The 21,962-nt window shown below is 42.6% G+C and overlaps 1 protein-coding gene across 3 annotated transcripts in view; it reads left to right on the top strand.

Moving 5' to 3' along the window:
* EPC1 (enhancer of polycomb 1) overlaps nt 1-21,962 on the top strand; it is a 48,802-nt gene that overhangs the window by 16,135 nt on the left and 10,705 nt on the right. For all 3 annotated transcript variants that reach the window (XM_075271566.1, XM_075271565.1, XM_075271564.1), the window contains 8 exons: nt 16,870-17,029; nt 17,276-17,421; nt 17,512-17,718; nt 19,155-19,303; nt 20,229-20,373; nt 20,955-21,125; nt 21,450-21,539; nt 21,625-21,773. In XM_075271566.1, coding sequence (XP_075127667.1) covers nt 16,930-17,029; nt 17,276-17,421; nt 17,512-17,718; nt 19,155-19,303; nt 20,229-20,373; nt 20,955-21,125; nt 21,450-21,539; nt 21,625-21,773 — 1,157 coding nt within the window. In that variant the 5' untranslated portion in view covers nt 16,870-16,929. The remainder of the gene's footprint in view (nt 1-16,869; nt 17,030-17,275; nt 17,422-17,511; nt 17,719-19,154; nt 19,304-20,228; nt 20,374-20,954; nt 21,126-21,449; nt 21,540-21,624; nt 21,774-21,962) is intronic.

A 21,962-nucleotide genomic window follows, 5' to 3' on the forward strand; every position in this document is an offset into this window, starting at 1 on the left:
AGGCCGCCTGGGGGAGCCCGAGAACGAGCTGTGCTCACCTTGTGGGATTGTTTGTGTACATCCAGGCTTGACAGCTGAGGCCTGGCCGCCGCCGCCGCCTCCTCCTCTGGCCGTGTCAATGGGGCTTATTAAGGGATTGAATGGCTTGCAATACATGATTAGATTGTCATTATTGCAATGTAAATACGATATATTTTCTTATTTTATCCATGTTTATGCATAGCTTGCATTGCTAATAGGATTAATTGCTGCTGACACCTATGTGCATAGACTATACATATAGCCTTGTAGTGTATTGCTTCTTTCTATGTTTATTGCATGATGTAAAATAAATTTGCACTAGAATGTGGCCTGTTTTTTGCCTATTTCCTAGGATATTGGCTCCAGTTCTTTTTAATATAGCAATACAAGGGCCACAGTTGTGGATACGTTTCTGTGGCCCCATACACATGTCCGAGGGGTCTGCAAATTATGACGCGCGTCCTATAGGTGTCCGCATTCGCATCACCGATAAGTGTAGGGGATCTATACGGAGCCGCGATCAGTAGTGTGGACGGCAGAAGCGCTATGGTCCTGCACGGGAGGCCTAAGTCGAGAGTTGTCTAGAAACGTCATCGCGCGGTCAAAGATGGGTGTCTTGCTACTTTTATCTCGTAAAATGCAACGCAACTGCGTTCACAATTGCAACGCAACAGTCGCAGAGCATCTATTAGGTTTGGATAACTTGCAACTGCTGTGATCATGGTGTGGCCATGTTTGCAGGAAAGGTAGTGACCCGCTAATCTTGAGCTGTCACGTGTAGTCGCTGGGGAGTCCTGGCGTGTGTAAGACCTGTCATAAAGTAAGAGGTTGTCACTTTGTAACGTCATCTGCTTTCTTGTGGTTGTTAAAATGTTTGCTTGGTACGTTGCAAATGACTTAAAGGCAATGTGTTGTTCAAGTATTTTTTAACTAGACTTTTATGTTATACCTGTCTTTAAAGAATTTTTGGTATGATATTTCACATTTATTTTATTCATTTCCCAATATATCAGGAAATCTGAACTGCAGGATTCTCTCTCTCCCTGAGACTTATTTGCAGCAGTCACCTCACTTACAGCACACTGATAGCTGTCATGTATATGTAGATAAGACACAGAAATCTCTCCCATACATCTGGGAAGGGTCTGCCCCAGACCATGGTCCTCCTATAGCAAAAAGGAGGTCATATTCATTTATGTTTAGCGGGAAAAGTAGGAGCTGCGAGATGGTTAGGATTTTTTTTTTTTTTTTTTTCATTTGAAAAATTAAAAACATCACTAAAAATTCTTTAAAAATATAGGTTTCACATAAAAACGTTCTATAAAGAAAGGCTCCTTTCCTAGCAACACGTTTCCTTTTTAAAGACCCTTTTTTCTGTTCACAGGAAGTGTCAGATCGCTCGGACCCCCAGCGTCCAGGAGAAGGGGGCGCCTTCATGTGAATGGAAAGCTCTTGACTCATTCACATGCAGGAGACATACATTGGGAACTTTCAGGCCTCCAGTCTCCTGATAGCCAGGGGTCTTAGCGGTGGGATCCTCAGAGATCTGACACTTACCCCACGCCTGTCACTTTTCCACCCCTATGCCTTTTAAAGGGATTTTCCCTTCCATTGATTGATCAGGTCTTATATGCTTGACTTGGGGCTTTGACAGCTGGGGGCATCACTTAAATCAGGGCTAGGGAACCTTGGCTCTCCTGCTGTGAAACTACAACTCCCAGCATGCTCCAGTCACTTCCATTGGAGTTCCAAGAATAGCAGAGCAAGTATGCATGCTGGGAGTTGTAGTTTTGTAACAGCTGGAGAGCTGAGGTTCCCGACCCCTGACTTAAATGAAAGGGATGTAGCTTTCTTCTAGTCATTGTGTACCTCTCGCTTACATTGGGTATGCATAGCTTTTTAGGGGAGACATAGATGACCACTAAAGGTGCAGACTCAAGTTGCAGATCTGATGCACAAATTTGCGTGCCTGAAAATGTGTATGATTCTGCAGCAAGTGCATGGATTCATTCAGATGAATGAGACAGTTGCAAATGTGCTGCCTATGAATATACATTTATGGCTTGTTTGTAGACACAGGGGTAGGGAACGTACGGCTCTCCAGCTGTGGCAAAACTACAACTCCCAGCATGCATACTTGCTCTGCTGTTCTAGCAACTCTGATGGAATGAATGGAGCATGCTGGGAGTTGTAGTTTCACAGCAGCTGGAGAGCCGAAGGTTGCCTAGCCCTGGTCTGACAGCTAAGGCCTCTGCTAAAATAAAGTATGATCTATATTGACCCCAACCACACTGTAATGCTGGGGAGACATCGGGTTGGCAAGTTATAGATTGTGGTACAACTGAGGCCAAAGCCAAGCACCGGCAGGAGTGGAGATCTGCATGCATAGCAATGGAAGGGGTGAAACACTTTGAGACAATTTGGTATGTCCTATCCTCGGAGTGGATCATCCATGTAAGATTTGGTAGGGGGCTGACTCCTGACCATACCGCTGATCAGAAGTCAGGCTAGAGCTGCGGCCCATTCATGTATAGTCACAAGAGCGGCGTATTCTGTAGTGGTTGTGCTGCAAAGTGTATGAAAGAGACCACAGCAATCCCTTGGACAACACTTACCCTCTCAAATGGCCAAATGCAATTTTTGATGCAACTTTGTGGGTGTTTTTAGTATTTCTATATGAAATGTGGAACATTCATAAACTGCTGCGGCAAAAATGCATCAAATTCATTTTCAAAATGTTAAAACCCACATATATCTAAGTCTAGCCTACGGGGCCTTGTTATATGGTAGATGCATGGCCGTAACAAGGGTCTATGGATACAGCAATAGGATTGGCTCTTATTTTCCTTTTGCTTTGATTTGCTATGGTTGTGGTTCTTCATAGAAATGTTCTCCCAATGAGCAAATATACTCTCCTGTCATCCAGTGGCTTGGCAGGGAAGTAATTGGGTATCTAGGATCATAGGGGTGATTATTGCCCCTAGCTTAATAACCCTAAAAGTCATTATCTGACCAACATTTTCCTGGCGGCTGCAAATGTGTAAATTAAAAAAAGGAAGAAAGCTTCCAGTGTCGGCAGCCTGGTCGGTGATGTTGCTGGTCCTTGGTCTTGTTACCTTTTGTGTCTGTCTAGGTCGCTACCACCAATCAAAATGGCCTCAAGTCTGACCCGGTACACAAGCTGCACACGACTGCTGAGGTTACAGGCCGGATCAACAATCGTCCATGGGATTGTTCGTACAATTCCAGCAACAATGTGGAGGACTAAGGCAAATATGTGCAGGAGTCTCTAATGGACTCCAATGCCAGAAATTGGCTAGAGAAGTCATACGCAGAGGAGTTTTCTCTCCATCACTTTCAGTATGAAAACGTCAGACCCCATTATAGTCAATGGGAATCCGTCATTGTTGGCAGGTAACCGCTGAGTTAATGGTGCAGCTCTCCATCATTCAGGTCCCTGGGCACCCCTGAATGAGTGAGAGCCCAGCACAGATGTGACCCTAGCCTTAAAGGGTCGGTCAGGGAATAAGTCTAAAGAAATAAAACCTTGTCCGATCACATAGCATGTACTTTCCTACCTGGCAAATCACATTTTCGGCAGACGGTGAAACCTCTCTAATACAACACCTCCTTACTCAGACCATTCTCTTTGAGAAGACCACATCTTAATGTAATTTTGGGTGGTCGTCGCTAAAAGGTTTCACTGTAGTTAGTCCTAATTTTGTAAAATTTGCCAAAATAAACAAACTATTTTGATCAGTATTTTGCGCTGCTGCTGTCCTGGTCCTCCTGCCTTTCTGTTTTTGGCTTTCAGTGAATGTTTAACGCAGACATGTGACCGCTCTAACCAATTGTGGCTTGCGGCCATATTACAGAGACTTGGGGGAGATTCAGGAAGGGGTATAACCATTGGAGTATAACCACCATCCTCTTCTTCAAAGCAATAACAAAAACTTATTACTTAGGCAGCGTTCACACTAGCGTCGGTGTCTGATGCTAATGTCCGCGCAAAATTTTTGCATGGACATTAGCATCGGACACTAGCTGTGTCCGTTAAATTTTGCATTGATTTGATGGGACATCATGTGCGTTCTTTTACAGTCCGTGTCTGTCCTTAACTGTCCGTTTGCAAAGATGTCCTACATGTAGGTTTTTGCTGTCTGCTTGAAAAGTCAGACATCTTTGTGAACGGACAGTTAAGGGCAGACACGGACAGTAAAAGAACACACCCGATGTCCCATTAAATCAATGCAAAATGTAATGGACACAGTTAGTGTCCAATGCTAATGTCCGCACAAGATTTTGCGCGGACATTAGCGTCAGACACTGATGGCATTGTGAACGCTGCCTTAGAAATTCTGAAAAAGATAAAGGTAGAACTGACGCTGAATAATATAAATTGTAGCACTTTAGTATCAGTTTGAGTAAAATAGAAATCTCCAATGACTTGTGTAGTCTCATATATTCCTGTATCTGTAGTGTGAACTCGCCAGGTCCTGCAGGGCTCCATACACGGTTTAATGTCTCTTGACTGCAGGCCATCAGTCCATGTGCAGTTTGATAAAATAGTCAGTTCTTTGCAGGGCTGTTGTTGTATTTTGTTGTATGTGTGAGGCCTGTAGTTGTGTATATGTAGAGAAGGTGTGTACGGTGCTGCTTTATTCCCCTTTCACTTTCTGAATGGCAGCAGCATGTGTCTACACACAGTGGTGTACTATAACCTTCTGTTTGCACTTCTTGACCATTTACATGTTCATAGTTCAATAGCCCCGGATAATCTTTCTAGTGTTGTACATTCTCTAGTATGTTCCTTCTTGTTGTCTTTTCTAGCAGTATTTGTGGATGGTATAGGGATCAAAATACAGTACGCGTATGAAATGCAGACCCTTCTTAGTATGTTTTATTATGATGGATTCCCCCCTTTCTTTTCAAGGAACTAGAATATAGACTTAATATAGTAAAATTGACGGGATTAATAAGGGCTAGTTCACACGTTATTTGGTCCGGATTTTGATGCAGAATCCGCATTAAAATCTGGGTCAAAAAACGCCTCCCATTGAATTCAAAGGGAGCCAGTCATTTCCTTTTTCCGCGAGCGAAAAAAGAAGCAACCTCCCCTGTCTTGACGCAGATTCCGCAAAGCGGAAACCGCCACGATTTCCGTGTCAAGGCAATCCCTCTGGATTAGGCTCATTCATTTGGGCCTAATCCGGAGCAGAAAGCCGCGATTGTCGGAAGCCACGGCAGGCGCATTTTGGCCCGGATTCTGACACTGCTTCCCATGTCAAAATCTGGACCAAATAACTGCGTATGAACTAGCCCGTAGGGTGCTGGACATGGTGTTACATATTTACTTTCATGAGCTTTCAGTCGCTGGATTTTTTTTTTTTTTTTTTTTTTTCCCCTCTTCATGAATTAGAGATTTTTTGACTGTGCGTGACCGTCCATGTATGGAAGGAGTCTTAGTCGGACGGTGGAAAAATAGAGGTGTCAGTGTTTTGGCCCAGCGGCTCGCCACACTTGGAATAAATACTATTGCCAGTGAGCATAGCTTTAGGAGAAGCCTATGATGGTGACTCTTCTTTAGGAGAAGCTATTCCAGGATATAGGTGACTAGCAGATATGTCGCCCTACTGGTGGCCTTGGCTTTTTGGTTAGGCGTCTATTACCGATAGCATATGTCGTGACTATGTCATTGTTATTTAATAATCGGCTTAACCAACATTTGGTTATTCTACACACAGTGTATGTGCTGGAATGTATTTTCATGAAGCTTTTCCATATGGCCCAAGCCCCACAGGGTTTTGGCAGTGGTAAAAGTTACGTCATTTTACATTACCTACAAAGCGGATGGGATTTTAGCAACCCCTGTCAATTCTTTGCAGAAAAATATTGGCAGTGCAAAAGTTGCCATCTCAAAAGCCTGTTAGGTATACTTGCAGAAACCCTGGCATTTCTGTATAATAAGGGCGGAAAGTCCATGTAGGGAAACCCAGAGGACCTTGTGTGAAGAACGCTGGCTGAAAGAATGTGGTGCTTTTTTCTACGTGGTCTTCTCCGCATCGTGTTTTGGCTGTGGCTCTGTACAAGGGGGCTAATGCCCCACGTTGCAGAAGTGCCGCTTTTTTTATTGCAAATTTTGTTGGTTTTTGGAGCCAAAGCCTTGGAGTGGACTGCGCAAAACCTAGACATATAAGAGCTTGCTATGAGTTTTCCAGTCCTTTTATAGCCATTCTTGGCTTTGCCTCAAAAAAATGTAACAAAATCTGCAACCAAAAAAGCCGCGTTTTCGCAATGTGGGGCTTTAGTCTTAAAGGGGTTTTCTGAGATCAAAATATACATGACATGTCCTAGTATACAGTGATGCGTCATGGCCCCTTTAATCGGCTGAACGGTGGCCAAGTGTCACACAATCAGTATTACAATCCCAGTATACCCCTTTAGGCTGAGGCCCCACGTTGCGGAAACACAGTTGTTGTTTTTTTTGTTGTTGCAGAATTCGTTGCGGTTTTTTGAGCCAAAACCAGGAATGGCTACAAAAGGAATGGGAAATGTATAGGAAGCTTTGATACCGCCGCGAAACCGTTTTTTTAAAATCGGACACAGAGTATTGCATGTCCGAGTCTGTGTCCGATTTGAAAAAAAAAAACAAAAAACATTTTGCGTTGGAGAGCATAAAACGTTCACGGCCGGACATCTTTCAAACCCATTCAAATGAATGGGATTGAAAGAGTCCTGCAGGTTTCCGTTTCCTACTTCTGTTTTGCACAGGAAACAGAAACCTGCAGAACGGAGACCGGGTGCAGATGTGAACGAGCCCTTAGAGTGATGTTACTTGTTTTGCTCTACAGTCTTCTGAGGCCAGGGATTGGTTTTAATGGTCGTGTGATCCTCTACACTTCCAACCTGGCATGGGAGGAACCCGGACCTGTACAACAAGGTTATGGGGATAGGAGAGGAGGGGACCAGACCTGTACAAGAGGGTTATGGGGATAGGAGAGGAGGGGACCAGACCTGTACAAGAGGGTGCTGGGGATAGATGAGGATTATGATCCGGGGCTCTGTTCACGTGTGACATTATGGCCTATGCACCAAAAACTCATTTGATGTATATATTGAATTTAACTGTAGGCCCCATTTACCTGACAAAGGCTAAAGAGTGGACTTTTTGGTTTCTGTTGTGGTGAAATTCATGGGTGTGTGGTGTGTTTTTTTTTTTTTTGTTTTTTTTTTTTGGTTTTTTTTTTTAAAAAAAAATAAATACTGTGTAGAGAATACAGCATACTAATATATGCATTTTTCCACAGACCTCTGTATATTCCATGGTATATGGTTTTTAATATCGTGGACAGTAGGCCTTGCTTTGTACAATATATGTTGAGTAATCCTTGTGACTTTTACCTCCAGTTTGCGGCTCTAAGGTGCGAGGAGAGCCTGATGGTTTTAGATGAACAGTATAAAGCTTTCTACCATCATGGGGCTGCCTGAATGTTTATACAGTTGCAACATTTTTTTTTTTTTTTTTTGTCTGAAAAAGTAAGGTCTGAATGTTCACCTAGCGCTAGATGTTACTAAAATAAAGCCTGTTGTTGTGTTTTATAGAGTAAACTCATTTGCGGCTGAGTTGTAAGTTTGCAGTAGTTTATATGCAGCGAGTTGATAGAATTGTACATCTTCTAATCCTCATGTACGTAGGTGAGGCAGCGCCCGCAGACTAACCTCTTCTTATTTCTGTGGGTTATATTGTTAGCCTATGCTAGTCATTGGCCTCATGTCCATGACACAAATCTTTCCACTTCTCTTCTCCTGGTTTACTGCTCTTGTTTCCTAGGGACCGAGCAGAACAATCTTTAATATTAGGATAATATTCCCTAATGAAATGTTGGCATGTTTTTCTTTTCTGTCCTTCTTTTCAGGATACGCCTTTGAATTGAAAGGATGTATGGGGAAAATGGATATCCTAAATGTGATGAACCAGTTTATCCATGTTCGTCATTAGAGTAGCGAAAAGGGGAAAATACAAATTCTGACATATAATTTGGGTGGACTACACAGCGGAGTATAGTAAGGAACTTGTACTGCTTTAGGACCCTTTCACATGAATGATTTTAGTGCTATCCATGAAGAAGGAAAGGGGGTGAAAAAATGGCACATGGGTCCATCATAGTGAAAGGAGCTATTTACATGTTGCAGGTTTTTTTTGTTTTGTTTAGTTTCCCCCACCCTACTTGTCTCTGTGCAAGTAACATGTTCCACTATAGTGGGTATGGTGGGGACTGTACAAGCCTTTATTTCCCTTCTTTACTAGCAATGGGAAAATTCTCCTTTGCATGTTACAATCTATTGGTTAGGTGGTGCCAGCGCTGATCGAATCACAGCTCTTGGCCTATAACTCTAAGGGTATGTTCATGCTAAATTTTTGCAGGTGGATTTTGAAGCAAAAACGTCTACCATATATTTCAATGGAATTCACTAGCTTTTTTTTCAGCTAGTGAGAAAAATAAGCGACATGCCTTATGTTCCCGCAGATTCCGTGTCTGCAGCTCGAGACTCACTTCTGATTTTGGCTCATTCATTTCAGGAGCGGGATGCCAGTACACTGCATCCCATTGTGGCTAGCCATGTGGGAAAGTCAGACGGCGGAAAAGGTTTCTGCTGTGTGAACTTACCCTAAAATATCACTTGCTGAAGCTCATAGTCTGTTGTATATTTATTACATAGTGTGTAGAACGCTCTGTGGGGTTACCTGCGACCCTGTTTGTTTTTATTATTATTATTATGCAGTTTTACTGGAGATGATATATAATCCTGCCCGAACCTGCATGATTTGTGGAGATGTTTAATAGCATTAATGCGGTGTATACCATTTGTATTGTGGTATAATGCAGTATATACCATTTGTATTGATCTGATGCTCTATGTCTGTGTTTTGTGTTATCTTGATGTTTGTGACCTGCTTAAGTTGGGTGAATACTATATTTGGCTAGAAAATGGATTGCCCGGATCTGGCTTCAGGAGTTCCCTTTTTGCTCATAAACAATTAACGGGCTCATTGCAGTGGGAAAAAAAACCCCTCCCTCATCTTGGAAGGAGTAGAGTTAAATGGTATATACGTGTCCCAAATGGCTGGAGATGTCTGGGTTTGCTGGCACTGGTTAGGGCAGGGGGTTTATTTGTGCACACTTTGGGGCCTCTGTGGAAGGGCGGCCTTCACAAATTGGGGATGATTTATTAACTACATCTTTTTTTAATTTGAAATTTTCACAGGTGTGTGTTTGTTTTTTTTTCTCAGCTTTTTTGGTATATTTATTAAATAGGATCACGCATGCGCTCGTGTTTCCGTTCCTCGGGTCCACTTGGTGACTATAATAACGGGTTTCCGTCTGCAAAATGCTTGCAGGACTTTTTCCACATTTTTCAAGTAGAATGGGGGGTGGAATCCCCGAGCGCAGGTGTGAACCCAGCGATACTCTTTATAGGAGTATAAAAACATTATGATAGATTATAATTTATGGGGTCCGCGAGTAACCCTGTTTTAATGGATGGGCTCTCTGTTGTGCGAGTTTCCTGGCAGACCCCAACAACTGAGAGCCTGGCACAAATGTGAACTTAGATTTATCTATGCATTGCAGATTTATTTTTCCAGACTCTGATATTATGAATTATCACGTTGTATTTGAAGACCTTTTATCACATACAGATCCGTAGATGAACACACATATACATTTATAGATTAGAGAATCAGAGCAAGACTTCCCCCTCCGACTGGACGCCGACTCTCAAGCTGCAAAATATGAAGGAGATTTGTTCTTTTGCTATTACTGCAATATGGAAATTCTGCAGTGTTTGTGCTGTGTGTGAACATACCTTTTTTTTTTTTTTTTTTTTTTTTTTTTTATAAAGGACCGTTTTGTGAGCGCACTTTATGCAATTGTTATGGATGTTTTATGAAGTTTATTTGATATTAGTTTGTTTTTCTAGTCTTTCCTTTTTGTAAAGAAGATCCACAATAAAGTTGTTGCTAAACTTTCAATTCTATGTTGTGTTCTTATTTTAATAGCATTTTATTGTATAGATGGGCTTGGATACTACGTCAAAATCTATTATCTATAGGAAGTGTTGAGCTGCTTAAAGGGATCCTATCATTAAAATTGTATTTTTTTTTCCTGCCTACCACATAGGAATAGCTTTAAGAAAGGCTATTCTCCTACCCTTAGATGTCTTCTCCGCGCCACCATTCGGTAAAAATCCCGGTTTTCATTGGTTTGCAAATGAATTCTCTTGCAGCACTGGGGGCAGTCCTCAGCGCTCAAACAGCACTCCCCAATGCTGCGAGAGAAATCTCCAGCGCTGTCTTCATCTTTGTCTGGAAGGGCCTCTCTTCACATATTCTTCCGGAGCTGGGTTGAAACTCCTAGGCCTCGGGCAAAGCCGACTGCGCATGCCTGTTGACCACAAGAAAATGGCCGCTTACACAGTAAGTGTAAGCGGCCATTTTCTTGTGGCCGGCGGGCTTTTGCAGTTTGAACCCAGTGCCGGAAGAAGACGCGAAGAGAGGCCGTTCCAGACAAAGCGGCGCTGGAGAGTTCTCTCGCAGCATTTGGGATTACCCCATTGCTGTTTGAGCGCTGGGGCCCGCCCCCAGTACTGCGAGAGAACTAATTTGCAAACCAATGAAAACCGGGATTTCTACCAAACGGCGGGGCAGAGAAGACCTCTAAAGGTAGGAGAAGAATCGCCTTTCTTAAGGCTATTCTGACGTGGTAGGCAGAAAAAAAAAAACAATTTTAATGATAGGATCCCTTTAAAAATTGACATATTGTAGTGAAGCAACTGTATTGTGTATATTTGTATTTCACTTGAAATGTTGGGTTTGTGGGATTTTGAGTGGTTTTTAAAGAATATCTATTTATGAAACCCCCCTATAAAATTAGGTTTAGTTCACACTGCCACCGGTTTGTTCATTGTTCTGATATGAGGATCCGAGAAATGGACAGAAATTAAAGGGGTGGTCTGGTTGACTGGATAGTGTTCAGTGATATATCCTTTAGCTAATCGCAGTGTGGGACAGATGGTATGGATGCAAAATAATCGATGTGAGCAACTGCACAATGATTAATTGAATAGTTTTTTGTTAGGTTTTTGATCAGTTGCTCGGCCCTAGCTGAAAGATTGATAGAATGAAGGATTCAGGCAGCGCCCCTCCCCCCCATGGCTCGCCTCAGTCAGTATTCACTCTGTTAAAATCAAGTTCTGCTGTCTTGTTTTTAACATTAATGTGAATGGTGCCGGATGTGAATAGAAGGTTCTCCATCTACATCCTTCAGTCTGTCAATGTTTGTCTAGTCCTATAGGATAAGAATAGAGCGTGGGCACCACTACAGTCATTCATTGATCAATACACAAAAGGTGGGAAAAGGGCAACACTTGTATAAGACTGCACAAGATAATAAAATTATATTATCTTTAGTAATGCAAAAAGACAAATCACAAAGCTGAAAACATTTACAAGCACCAAGCAGCTATAAAGGTGGTGTAAGATGACCGAGTAATACACACACATGATGGTGTCCATAAATCCCACAATCTGATCCAGAGCTTCTCTAAAAGGTCTCTCATGAACCAAAGAATGAATGGCAAGGTGACAAATCTACCCGCTACATGAAAGTGTGATGAGGTTCAGTAAGGCTTCCTATATAAAGAAGGAAATCCTTTTCTTTGTTCATCATTTCTAAGTTCAACATATGACACCGCTTATTTGCGCCAGAGTCTCCGTCCTAGTGTCATCTTGTAAATCGGTAGGATTTTCATTCGCCGGTTTGTTTTAAAATGACGGAATCTGTGTTCCCGCTATTTTAGTGGTCTGCCTCTCCGATTTTCTGACACTCCGTCGGATCAGAACAATGGAGATGAAACGCTAGTGTGAACCTAGCATAAGAAACAAAGTTGCGAATTAAGTAATTATAGCAAAGAATCCGTGTACGTAATAAGTTACATAAATACCACAAAATAAGGGCACTTTGACACGACCCCATACATACACAAGTACACTAAAGATCAGATGTAGATGATAAAGTAATGGGCCTTGTTTCTTACCCATTTGTAAATCATTCATTTATTATCTTTCTTTAAAGAAATCTGTTTCCTTCTCCCCCTTACTAGGCTGCTCTGCTCCTCTATAGAGAGGAGGAGGAAGCTGTAAATGGATTACCTCTTTTTCTTGAAGTGTAGAGTCTAAGACCCCACATTGCGGAAACACAACTTTTTATGTTTCAGTTTTTGTTGCGGTTTTTTTTAGAGCCAAAGTCAGGAGTGGATAGAGTAGAAGGTAGAAATGTAGGAGCTGCCCGTGTATTTCCCATTCCTTTTGTGGTCACTCGTAGGTTTGGCGCAAGAAAGGCTATTCTCCTACCTTTCGTTGTCTTCTCCGTGCCGCCGTTCACCTACAATCCTGGTTCTTGTCAGTATGTAAATTGGCTCTCTCGCAGCACTGGGGGCAGGCCCCAGCGCTCAGACAGCACTGGGGGCAGCCCCAATGCTGCGAGAGAACTCTCTCCAGCGCCGCCTCCATCTTCGTCAGGAACGGCCTCTTCATTCTCTTCTTCTGGCGGTGTCTTCTTACTTCTAGGCCTCGGGCAGAGCAGACTGCACATGCCCACAGGCTCCCGAGAAAATGGCCCTTATAATACTATGCAAGCGGCCATTTTCTCGTGGCCTATGGGCATGCACAGTCTGCTTTGCCCAAGGCCTTAGAAGTTACAAGCCACCGCCGGAAGAAGAGGCTGAAGAGGAGAGAGTTCTCTCGCAGCAAAGAAATGAATTTTAATATATTACAAAGTTTCATATATTCACCTGTACTGTTTATTAATAAATTTTCCAATTTGTGCTGTGTTTTATATATTCAAACTATAAAATAAGCTTTTATAGTAAAAACTTTAATCTCTTTTCTTTTGGGGCATCTTCACACTTTTGATAAGCCACAAAAAAAATTCTGAATTATAAAATAAAAAAAAAAATCACACCATAACATTAAACTTCCTTAAAGCAGAACCTTGCACATTTTATACTTAAGGAACGGATGCCTCCATGCGGATTTGTGTCCCTTAGTAAGGTTATGTGAGGGAGAGGTTTAAAAAAAAAAAGTCTGTGACTAAAAGCCTGAAATGTACAATACCTGCTAAAAATAACCTGACGAGTAGAGTGTAAATCAATAAAAATGAGGCGTCACTCCAAAGTAGCAGAAAAGTTAATGTGGTTTAATCCAAGCAATGCCGGCACTTAATCTCTGAGATCTTTATCAGGCATTTAACAGAGAGTGCACCTTGTTCTATGATAGATAGATAGATAGATAGATAGATAGATAGATAGATAGATAGATAGATAGATTATGGTCACGCTTTCACAGAAATAAATGGACCAATAAAAATCTGCAGATGCTGGTAGAGATCAGTCCCTTTGGTGACAATATCCTGAATAGGTGCAGAAGTCATTACATGTACAACCCATCAGTTTCTCTCTCCTTTATTAGGAACATACACTGACTGACTTCACTCTCTGCCTTCAGAACATGTGCATGCTTGGCTGGGCCCGATGTGTATGGGGGAGACGAGAGATAATGTTACCTGCTGAGCAGCTGCTTTCCTTCCAGATCGGTAGAATAATCCACCACTCTTTATATTGTCTTCCTTGGTAAAGGAGTATTCACATGTGCAAATATGTAATACAGTATATTAGAGAAGAGAAAATCTCTATATAAAGTTTCTATCTGAAAATCATGGTGGCAAAACTGGCATGTAGGCGTGCACTCTGACTCGGGTGATATTCCTGATGAACAGCATTCCCATGACAAAGTTTGTTGTCCGTGTGTGCCGGATTTACTGTCCTGAGCAGTATGCTGGGAGAGGGACTCCTAGTATAATAGTGAGCTATGCCGTGAGGTATATGACTAACTCCCGCTGGCAGCGTACTGTTCGGACCGAGTGTCATAGCTGAAATTGTCGTGTGAATGTGGGGTTAGCCTTGAGATAAACTCCAGTCTTGTCAGGGTAAAGCACAACTCTGTTCACGCTGTTGTAGCTCATAAGCCATTCTTAATAATGTAGTATTGCTGATCTACACAGGATATTAAAAAGTAAAAGGTAAATATATGACCAAATACCGATCCAAGGCTGCCAAACAAACCGCCTGTTACCTCTAAGGGAAGGTCTGAATTATGTTGTAAGCCATGCAGTATGTAGGTCTCGTGCACAGGACCAAGTACGCAGCCCGAGGCTCTCCCAGTGCTCTGCTCCCTGCTGATATTTGATAGGACATGCTCTATAAATATCAGGACACACATTGGAGGAGCCTTGGGCTGCACACTTGGCCTTATAGCCATTCAGTTGTATTCTGCACTCTGTTGGCTTTCTAGCAGTATATAATACCGCACATCGATGTGGACGTGAAAGGTTCTCTTTAAAGTGTTGGGAAAATCCATTATTCTCACTGATGGATTTCTATTGAGTCTGCTTTGTTTTTATTATTCAGGAAAATGAAGGAGATTTGTGTAGAATGATAGATTAGGATTTGTTAGTGGAGCATCTGGTCGCTGTTACAGCCATCTGTGCTGCTGACTGCTGTGTCATTCATTTCTGCAACTTCCAGACCACTTATTGTATTGCTGCGTTGTGTAGTCTTACCAAGGAGACATCCATAGGACCCTGCAATGAAAAAAAACGTACTATTACTCTGAGGGTACACAAGAGTCTGCTCAGGAATTAGTATGTTTTTTTTTTGTTTTTTTTGAATCATTCACCCAGACTGTTAAAATAATGGATGGGGCCAAATATATATATATATATATATATATATATATATATATATATCTAGCAAATGGCTATGTAATTCTAACGTGTGAATGATCCCCTTAGTGTGTGTCACTCTTAGGCTGGGTTCACATCTACGCACGGGTTTCCATTCAAGTTTCCCAAATGGAAATTTAATCTGCATAAAAAAGCGGTTACCTTAGGTAACCCACAGACCCCATAGACTAAAATGGGGTTTGCATGGTTTCCATCAAAAGGGCAAAATGATGTGAACTGAGCACCAGTTTCAGTCTTTAAAATGTTGGCCCCCTGCTATTTTAGCAGTCTGCTTATCCTGCGGCAGACCAGAACAATGGACTGGTGATGCTAGTGTGAACCTAGCATAAATGTGACAAGTCTTTCACTGCATATGGGCTTTTGTTCTGCCCAGGTGTTTTTCAGAAGTTTCTGCAACTATTCTGCCACATGTGACTATACCCTAAAGAATATCATACAGATGACTAGAGATAAGCGAGTACTATTCAAAACGGCAGTTTTGAATAGCACGCACCCATAGCAATGAATGGAGCCGCCTGGCATCCTGCTGCTTAACCCCCTGCGTGCTGGCTGTGTCAATTCATTCCTATGGGTGTGTGCTATTCGAAACTGCCTTTTCGAATAGTACTCGCTCATCTCTACAGATGACTGAAACGTGTGAACTTCACCATCTTTGGATGTGTTCACATCTGTGCTAGAGTTTGTCAGTAGCCTCTGTCATAGAGTCTGTCAAAAATCATGAACAACAAGGTCTGCAAACAGGACTTATTAATGAATTATTATAGGACACAGTATGCCATTGAATTTTGGTTACACCTGTATTGGCAATGCTGATCAGTGTACGGTTGGGGAAATATGCCTTATGGTTATTTTGCGATTACCGTACTCCTCCAGCCCTACATGGAGCATCTGTCCATTTATATACCTCTGGATGGGGTCTTTGGACGTCCTGTTCTAGAGATGGGGGTTCGGCCACTGAGAACATCACTGATTGTTCCTATGGATTGGATAGAATTCTTGTCGCAGGATGAAAACTTGACACCTCAGGTTTTCCGTATGCAGTGTTACTTGAAACGTTTAAGGCTAAGTTCACATGTGAATTACGTGTGGTGTAATTTGGTCTGAAAAAAAACCCACTTCCTAATTAGGCATTTTTTTGGAGTGTTTTCTGTAGCGATTTTTGGTTAAAAAAAAAAAAAAAACTGCTTCAGAATACACCAGGCGGTTTTCCCCTCCTGGACCAGTGAATGGACCGTAAAAAAAACAGTGTTGCAGTTTTTGCCAAAAAAGGAGGAGGAGGTTTCCGCCTCCCTTTCACTTCGATTGACTTATTGAGGAGGAATCCGCCTCAAGAAAAGTCATGTCGCTTCTTTTTTCCGCTAGCGGCAACATGCGATCTCCATAGACCACCATTGTGAGGGGGCGGATTATGACGTGGATTCCGCGCCATAATCCGCCCCCTCTGTGCCCGTGTGAACGGGCTTTTAGGGTGAAATAGAGCATTACATCACAAAGTGAACCCGCAGCATGCATACCTTACCATGCTTACCCATAACCATATATCCCTCGACGTCTTTGTGTGTGCTATACACATACAGTACCAAGTGCTGTTTCACAACGGGATTCAATGGCCTGCACACGTCCGCATAGAATTTAATGGTTCTGTTCACACAACTGTTATTCCTGTCCATGTGACTGATCCCAGAGAGGGCAGAACATGGATTTCTAGGGAGGATTTCCTTCGTGTACACTTGGCTGTGAAAAAAATACAGTTCTGTGAATGAGCTCTAAGGGATGAGGCAGTTGCACTTATCTCATATTGGTGATATACATATGGGGGAAAGTTATGCCGGGTTTTGTTTTTTTTTAATTTATTTTTTTAAATCCTTTGCTGTTGACCTTTCGCCTTATATGTTATAGTATTCGTCTTGTGTAATCTGTGTAAATGGTGCTAGAAAATGACTTTTATAATGAATCTAAGAGTTAGTATTCTCTGTTGTGTTTGTAGGAACATCATCTCCAGCGAGCCATTTCAGCACTGCAGGTCTATGGAGAGAAGCGGGATAACATGGTTATTCCAGTCCCGGAGGCAGAAAGTAACATCGCTTATTATGAATCTGTGTACCCAGGGGAATTTAAGATGCCAAAGCAGCTCATTCACATACAGCGTAAGTAGCAGACTGTAATCTCACCGTGTATATCGGATCTGACTGTAGCTGGAAATGAATATTTATTGTAAATGTCATTGACCCTTTCAAGTGATTTAGCATAACCTTTAAAATGTAAAACACTGGTTCTCTTGCTCTATGTACCGTATAGTTAGCGCAAGTGTGTGGGAGATCAAAAGCACAAAATGTCCTAATCCATCCGTCGTCCAGAAAATGATCTTACATTGGCGTATTCTCTTTATTCAGCTTTTAGTTTGGATGCAGAGCAGCCGGATTATGACATGGATTCTGAAGATGAGGTCTTTGTAAACCAGCTGAAAAAGAAACTGGAGATTTCTCCTCTTCAGTTCGAAGAGATGATTGACCGATTGGAGAAAGGCAGCGGTCAGCAGGTAAGTCATGGGGTGGACCTCCTGGACTTTTCCTGTAAGACCTTCGAATTTGTATAAAATGGCTACAAAGTCAGATGTTTCTTACTCCAGCCAGTCAATCTCCAAGAGGCCAAACTGTTGCTGAAGGAAGACGACGAATTGATCACCGAGGTCTACGACTATTGGATCAAGAAAAGGAAAAACTCTCGTGGCTCCTCCCTTATACCAGCAGTGAAACAGGAGAAGCGGGATGGCTCCAGCACCAGTGATCCTTACGTAGCTTTCAGAAGACGTACGGAGAAGATGCAGACACGGAAAGTAAGTAACACTTCAGTTGAGACTGCAGACTTCTTGAAATGAGTCACATTAACGCTCTTAATGGAGGTCTGTCAGCAGAACCCAACCCTGCAGGTAGCCTAAATTAAACTGGGTCCCTCCAAAAAGGACTAGGTCTCAGGGACCCCTTAGCTATCAGCTGTAACCTGTCAGGGAAACCAGCAGCAGGTGTTAAGTTTTGTTGCAGCACGACCTTGATAGAATTGCCCAGAAAACTATGTGCGCTCCATGTAGAAGATTTATGGCAGAAAAAGCCTACAGGGTCCATCTGTACATAAATATTTAGAGGAGTCTGTCAGCAGGTAAATCAGTATCAAACTAATGGCTGCGCCTTGTAGGTCTGCTTCTACAGATTCCAAGGATCCTTTTCTTATTCTGCATTGCCCCATTTTAATAAAAATCCAGATTTTATTCTTATTCAAAATGGCTTTAGGGACGTTTCTTCTCCTGATTGGGTTTCGCTCTCTCTCTGCAGTTAGGGGTGGTTCTCATTCATCACCTGATGGGCATGCGGAGCTGGACGGTAGATTGGGGCGATTATCTAGAGCAGAGAGCCAAGTACCGGCAGGAAAGGAAACTCCTCTAAAGCACTTTTCAGCTGATTTGTAGAAGAAAAAGTGTTGATTTTCCTAAAAATTGAGCTGCAATGCAGTTTAAGGAAGGCATCTTTGGAAAGTAAAGAAGCCGCTCTACAAGGTGCTGATATTAGTTTGGTACAGATTTCTGCTAACAGGTTCCTTTTACTACACACACACATTTGGCACTCCATAGGCTAATGGATGAGGCCCTAAGGCCTCGTTCACATTTGCATTTGTATTCCATCCGTGTGCTTGCCACCATATCTCTGCAGGGGTCATGTCCACAAGAAAGTAGTTCACAATCTACTTTTCTTTCCGCATGATCCGTGCAGGCAGCGTGCGGCAAGCACCCGGACCCCATTATAGTCAATGGGGTCCGTGTGCTTTTACTACTTGCAGTTGCGTTCAGTATTCCGTTCGGGGGGTCCCCATGTGGACTCCCCGAACCGAATACTAATGCAGATGTGAACGAGGGGTAAAGGGTTTGTCTCAAGATGTGGAGGTCAAGCTGACCACTTCAAAGGTTCTTTCAGATACACTTGGCGTCAGCTAGAATATACAGTCCAATATGCTTTGGCAAACTCGAGATTGTTTTACCTAATATATAATGAATTTAGTATCCTACCATGCCTTACTGTGGCAATAACCAGTCAGGAATGTCAACCCTCTACAATCTGACCAGATGTAAGCTTTGTACATGATTAACCCTTCGGTATGGTAATACAAAGTATCTGTCTGGTGTTACCATCACATGTGTGAATAGGGCGTTTTAAATCGTCTTGTTCCGTATTTTGTCTCGGCTCATTTTTCACTATAATATTTCAACGTTATTGTACACAGAACCGAAAGAATGACGAAGCCTCGTATGAAAAAATGCTGAAGTTACGTCGCGACCTCAGCCGGGCGGTGACGATACTAGAGATGATTAAACGGCGGGAAAAAAGCAAGCGTGAATTACTGCATCTAACACTGGAAATAATGGAGAAGAGGTCCGTAGTTCTTATATTTTTATGATACTAAGATTTGTGTGTGTGATGTAGGGAGGCGTATAATAATACTTGATATAGAGTTGAATATCATGTGCACTCCAACAGCAAGTATGAGGAAATGTAACTGGATACAGGCATAGCTATCAGAATACATGCGAACACTGCTCTGTGTGAATAAGGTCCTTCCATTTGGAAGTTTTTGTCACATTTGTGCACTGTTTGAACACATTTCAGTGGATTGTGGGGGAGGATTCCTCAAGATCAGCATATTGTGTATGGCGGGCATGCTTCATTCATGATGAGGCTGTGTTTTTTCATGAATTGGGTGCATCCTCATTGCTCCTAGGTGCAAATTCCCTTCCTGGCATAGATGGTGCTGTCACTTGCGCCCCTTTTATATGTGGGTGGCTGCACAACGTGTCCAGGCTGGCACAAAAACGACTTGCAGCGTTTAATATTATTACTATTTTTACTCTAAAAAGTGGGATAGCCATTGTGATTAGAGATGAGCGAACACTGTTCGGAACAGCCGTTCCGAACAGCACGCTCCCATAGAAATGAATGGAAGCGGTCGGCACGCGGGGGGTTAAGCGGCCGGCCGCCGGCAAAGTCTGCGTGCCAGGTGCTTCCATTCATTTCTATGGGAGCGTGCTGATCCGAACAGTGTTCGCTCATCTCTTAATTGTGATACATTTTCCTATCGTCTTAGGGTGCTTGAGATGGGAGCTTTGGGGGAGTTTGACTATTTGCTTAGATAGCAGTTTCCTAGTATGTGACTGCATAAAGTCCCCATTTTTCTGTAATGGGTGAGCACAGGCTCCGAGATGACAGGATATTTTAGGCTACATAGTCTACTACATGAAAGTATTTGATGAAATGGCGTCCCCTCCTTCACTCATTTAATGCTTTCACTGTTTGTCTGCAGGTATAACCTAGGTGACTATAATGGAGAGATCGTGTCAGAGGTAATGGCACAACGTCAGCCATTGAAGCCCACCTATGCCATCCCTATCATCCCTATTTCTAGTCCGTTTAAACATCAGGATACGATAGAGATTAAGATTAACAAGGTAAAATTGATCTATAATGTCCGATACATTGTGTGTGTTTTTGTGGTACAACTCCTTTTTAAAGGGGTTTTCCTAGGAAATAAAGTTGTTCAGGCCCGGTTCACATCAGCGTGGGGGAGGCCGCTTGGGGACCCTCCTCGAACAGAAACCTATACGCATTAAAAAGCGATTACCTAAGAAACCACACGGACTCCATAGACTATAATGGGGTCCGTTTGGTTTACGCACGAAACATGCAGAGAGGAAAGTACTGCAAGCAGCACCACAAACAGTCAACAAACGCTGATGTGAACCGGGGCTCGGGGTCTTTGTCCCACTCAACCTGCCTGCGGGTGGGACTGGTGACTGTTTTCGCTCCCCATTCACTTCTATGGGAGTGCTGAGATAGCCAAGTGTTGCACTTCATCTATCTCTGGCACTCTCGGGGAATGGGAGCAGCAGCCACCACCAGTCCTGGTGACATCCACCCTGACTGTGTTTAGGTTGAATGCAGTGCGAATAGGCGCATGCAGATGAATTGCTTTTAATGCAGATTTATGACTTCCATTAAACATTCCCCTTTTCATCTTAATATGTTATAGCCAGAGAAATCTGATGTTGTACGACCGAAACGTAAATATGAGAAGAAGCCCAAAGTCTTACCCTCATCCCCTGCTGCTCAACAGACAAGCCCTGCTGCACTGCCAGTGTTCAATGCTAAGGATCTGAATCAGTATGACTTTCCAAGCTCTGATGATGAGCCCCTCTCACAGGTATATACGCTATATACTTACATACTTTTGTGTTTTACCCTGGAATAGCTTTTTTGTTAGTATGGGACCTACAACATTCACATGGCAGATGACTCGTACATTCCACTTACATCAAAGTAAAATGGTTCACAAAGTTCTAGGAGTAAATCTGATGGATGTTTTTGTCATTGCAAGTCAAATTTCCAGTGCGCTAAAACATGAACAGTGTATCTCAGCCTATAAATCTGCATATCACATGGGTGAATTTAGAAAGTCAGAGGACTGGATTTACAAGGCTTTTACTTCTAGGTGTGCTTGTAACACTTTGGCTTTTCTCTCTCTTAGGTCATGTCTGGTTCATCAGAAGCCGAGGAGGAGAATGATCCAGATGGTCCCTTTGCTTTCCGTAGGAAAGCCGGCTGTCAGTACTATGCTGTGAGTATGGAGGCCATTGTCACGCTTTCTGCTAACATTTGTTACTTTTTTCCTAATAATTTTTATTTTTTATTATGATTTTTAGCCACATTTGGACCAAACTGGCAACTGGCCATGGTGTAGTCCAGAGCAAGGAGGATTAGGAGACATTCGCTATAGATACTGCCTCACTACCCTCACTGTACCGCGCAAGTGCATTGGGTTTGCACGAAGACGGGTTGGGCGTGGAGGAAGGTGAGTTTCTGTGCAATTTCCTTGCAGTGCTCGGCAGGTAGTTGACGATACCTATGAGAAGTTTTAGTATCCTTTGGTTGACATTTTTAGTTGCTGGTTTTTTTTTTGTAATGTAGAGAAGGGTACTTTCACTCAAGTATTTTTTTTATTTTGTTATTTTTGTATGTGTGTTGTGTTGTATGAAAAAAC

The sequence above is a fragment of the Leptodactylus fuscus genome, chromosome 4 (genome assembly GCF_031893055.1).
Source record: "Leptodactylus fuscus isolate aLepFus1 chromosome 4, aLepFus1.hap2, whole genome shotgun sequence".
NCBI lineage: Eukaryota > Metazoa > Chordata > Amphibia > Anura > Leptodactylidae > Leptodactylus > Leptodactylus fuscus.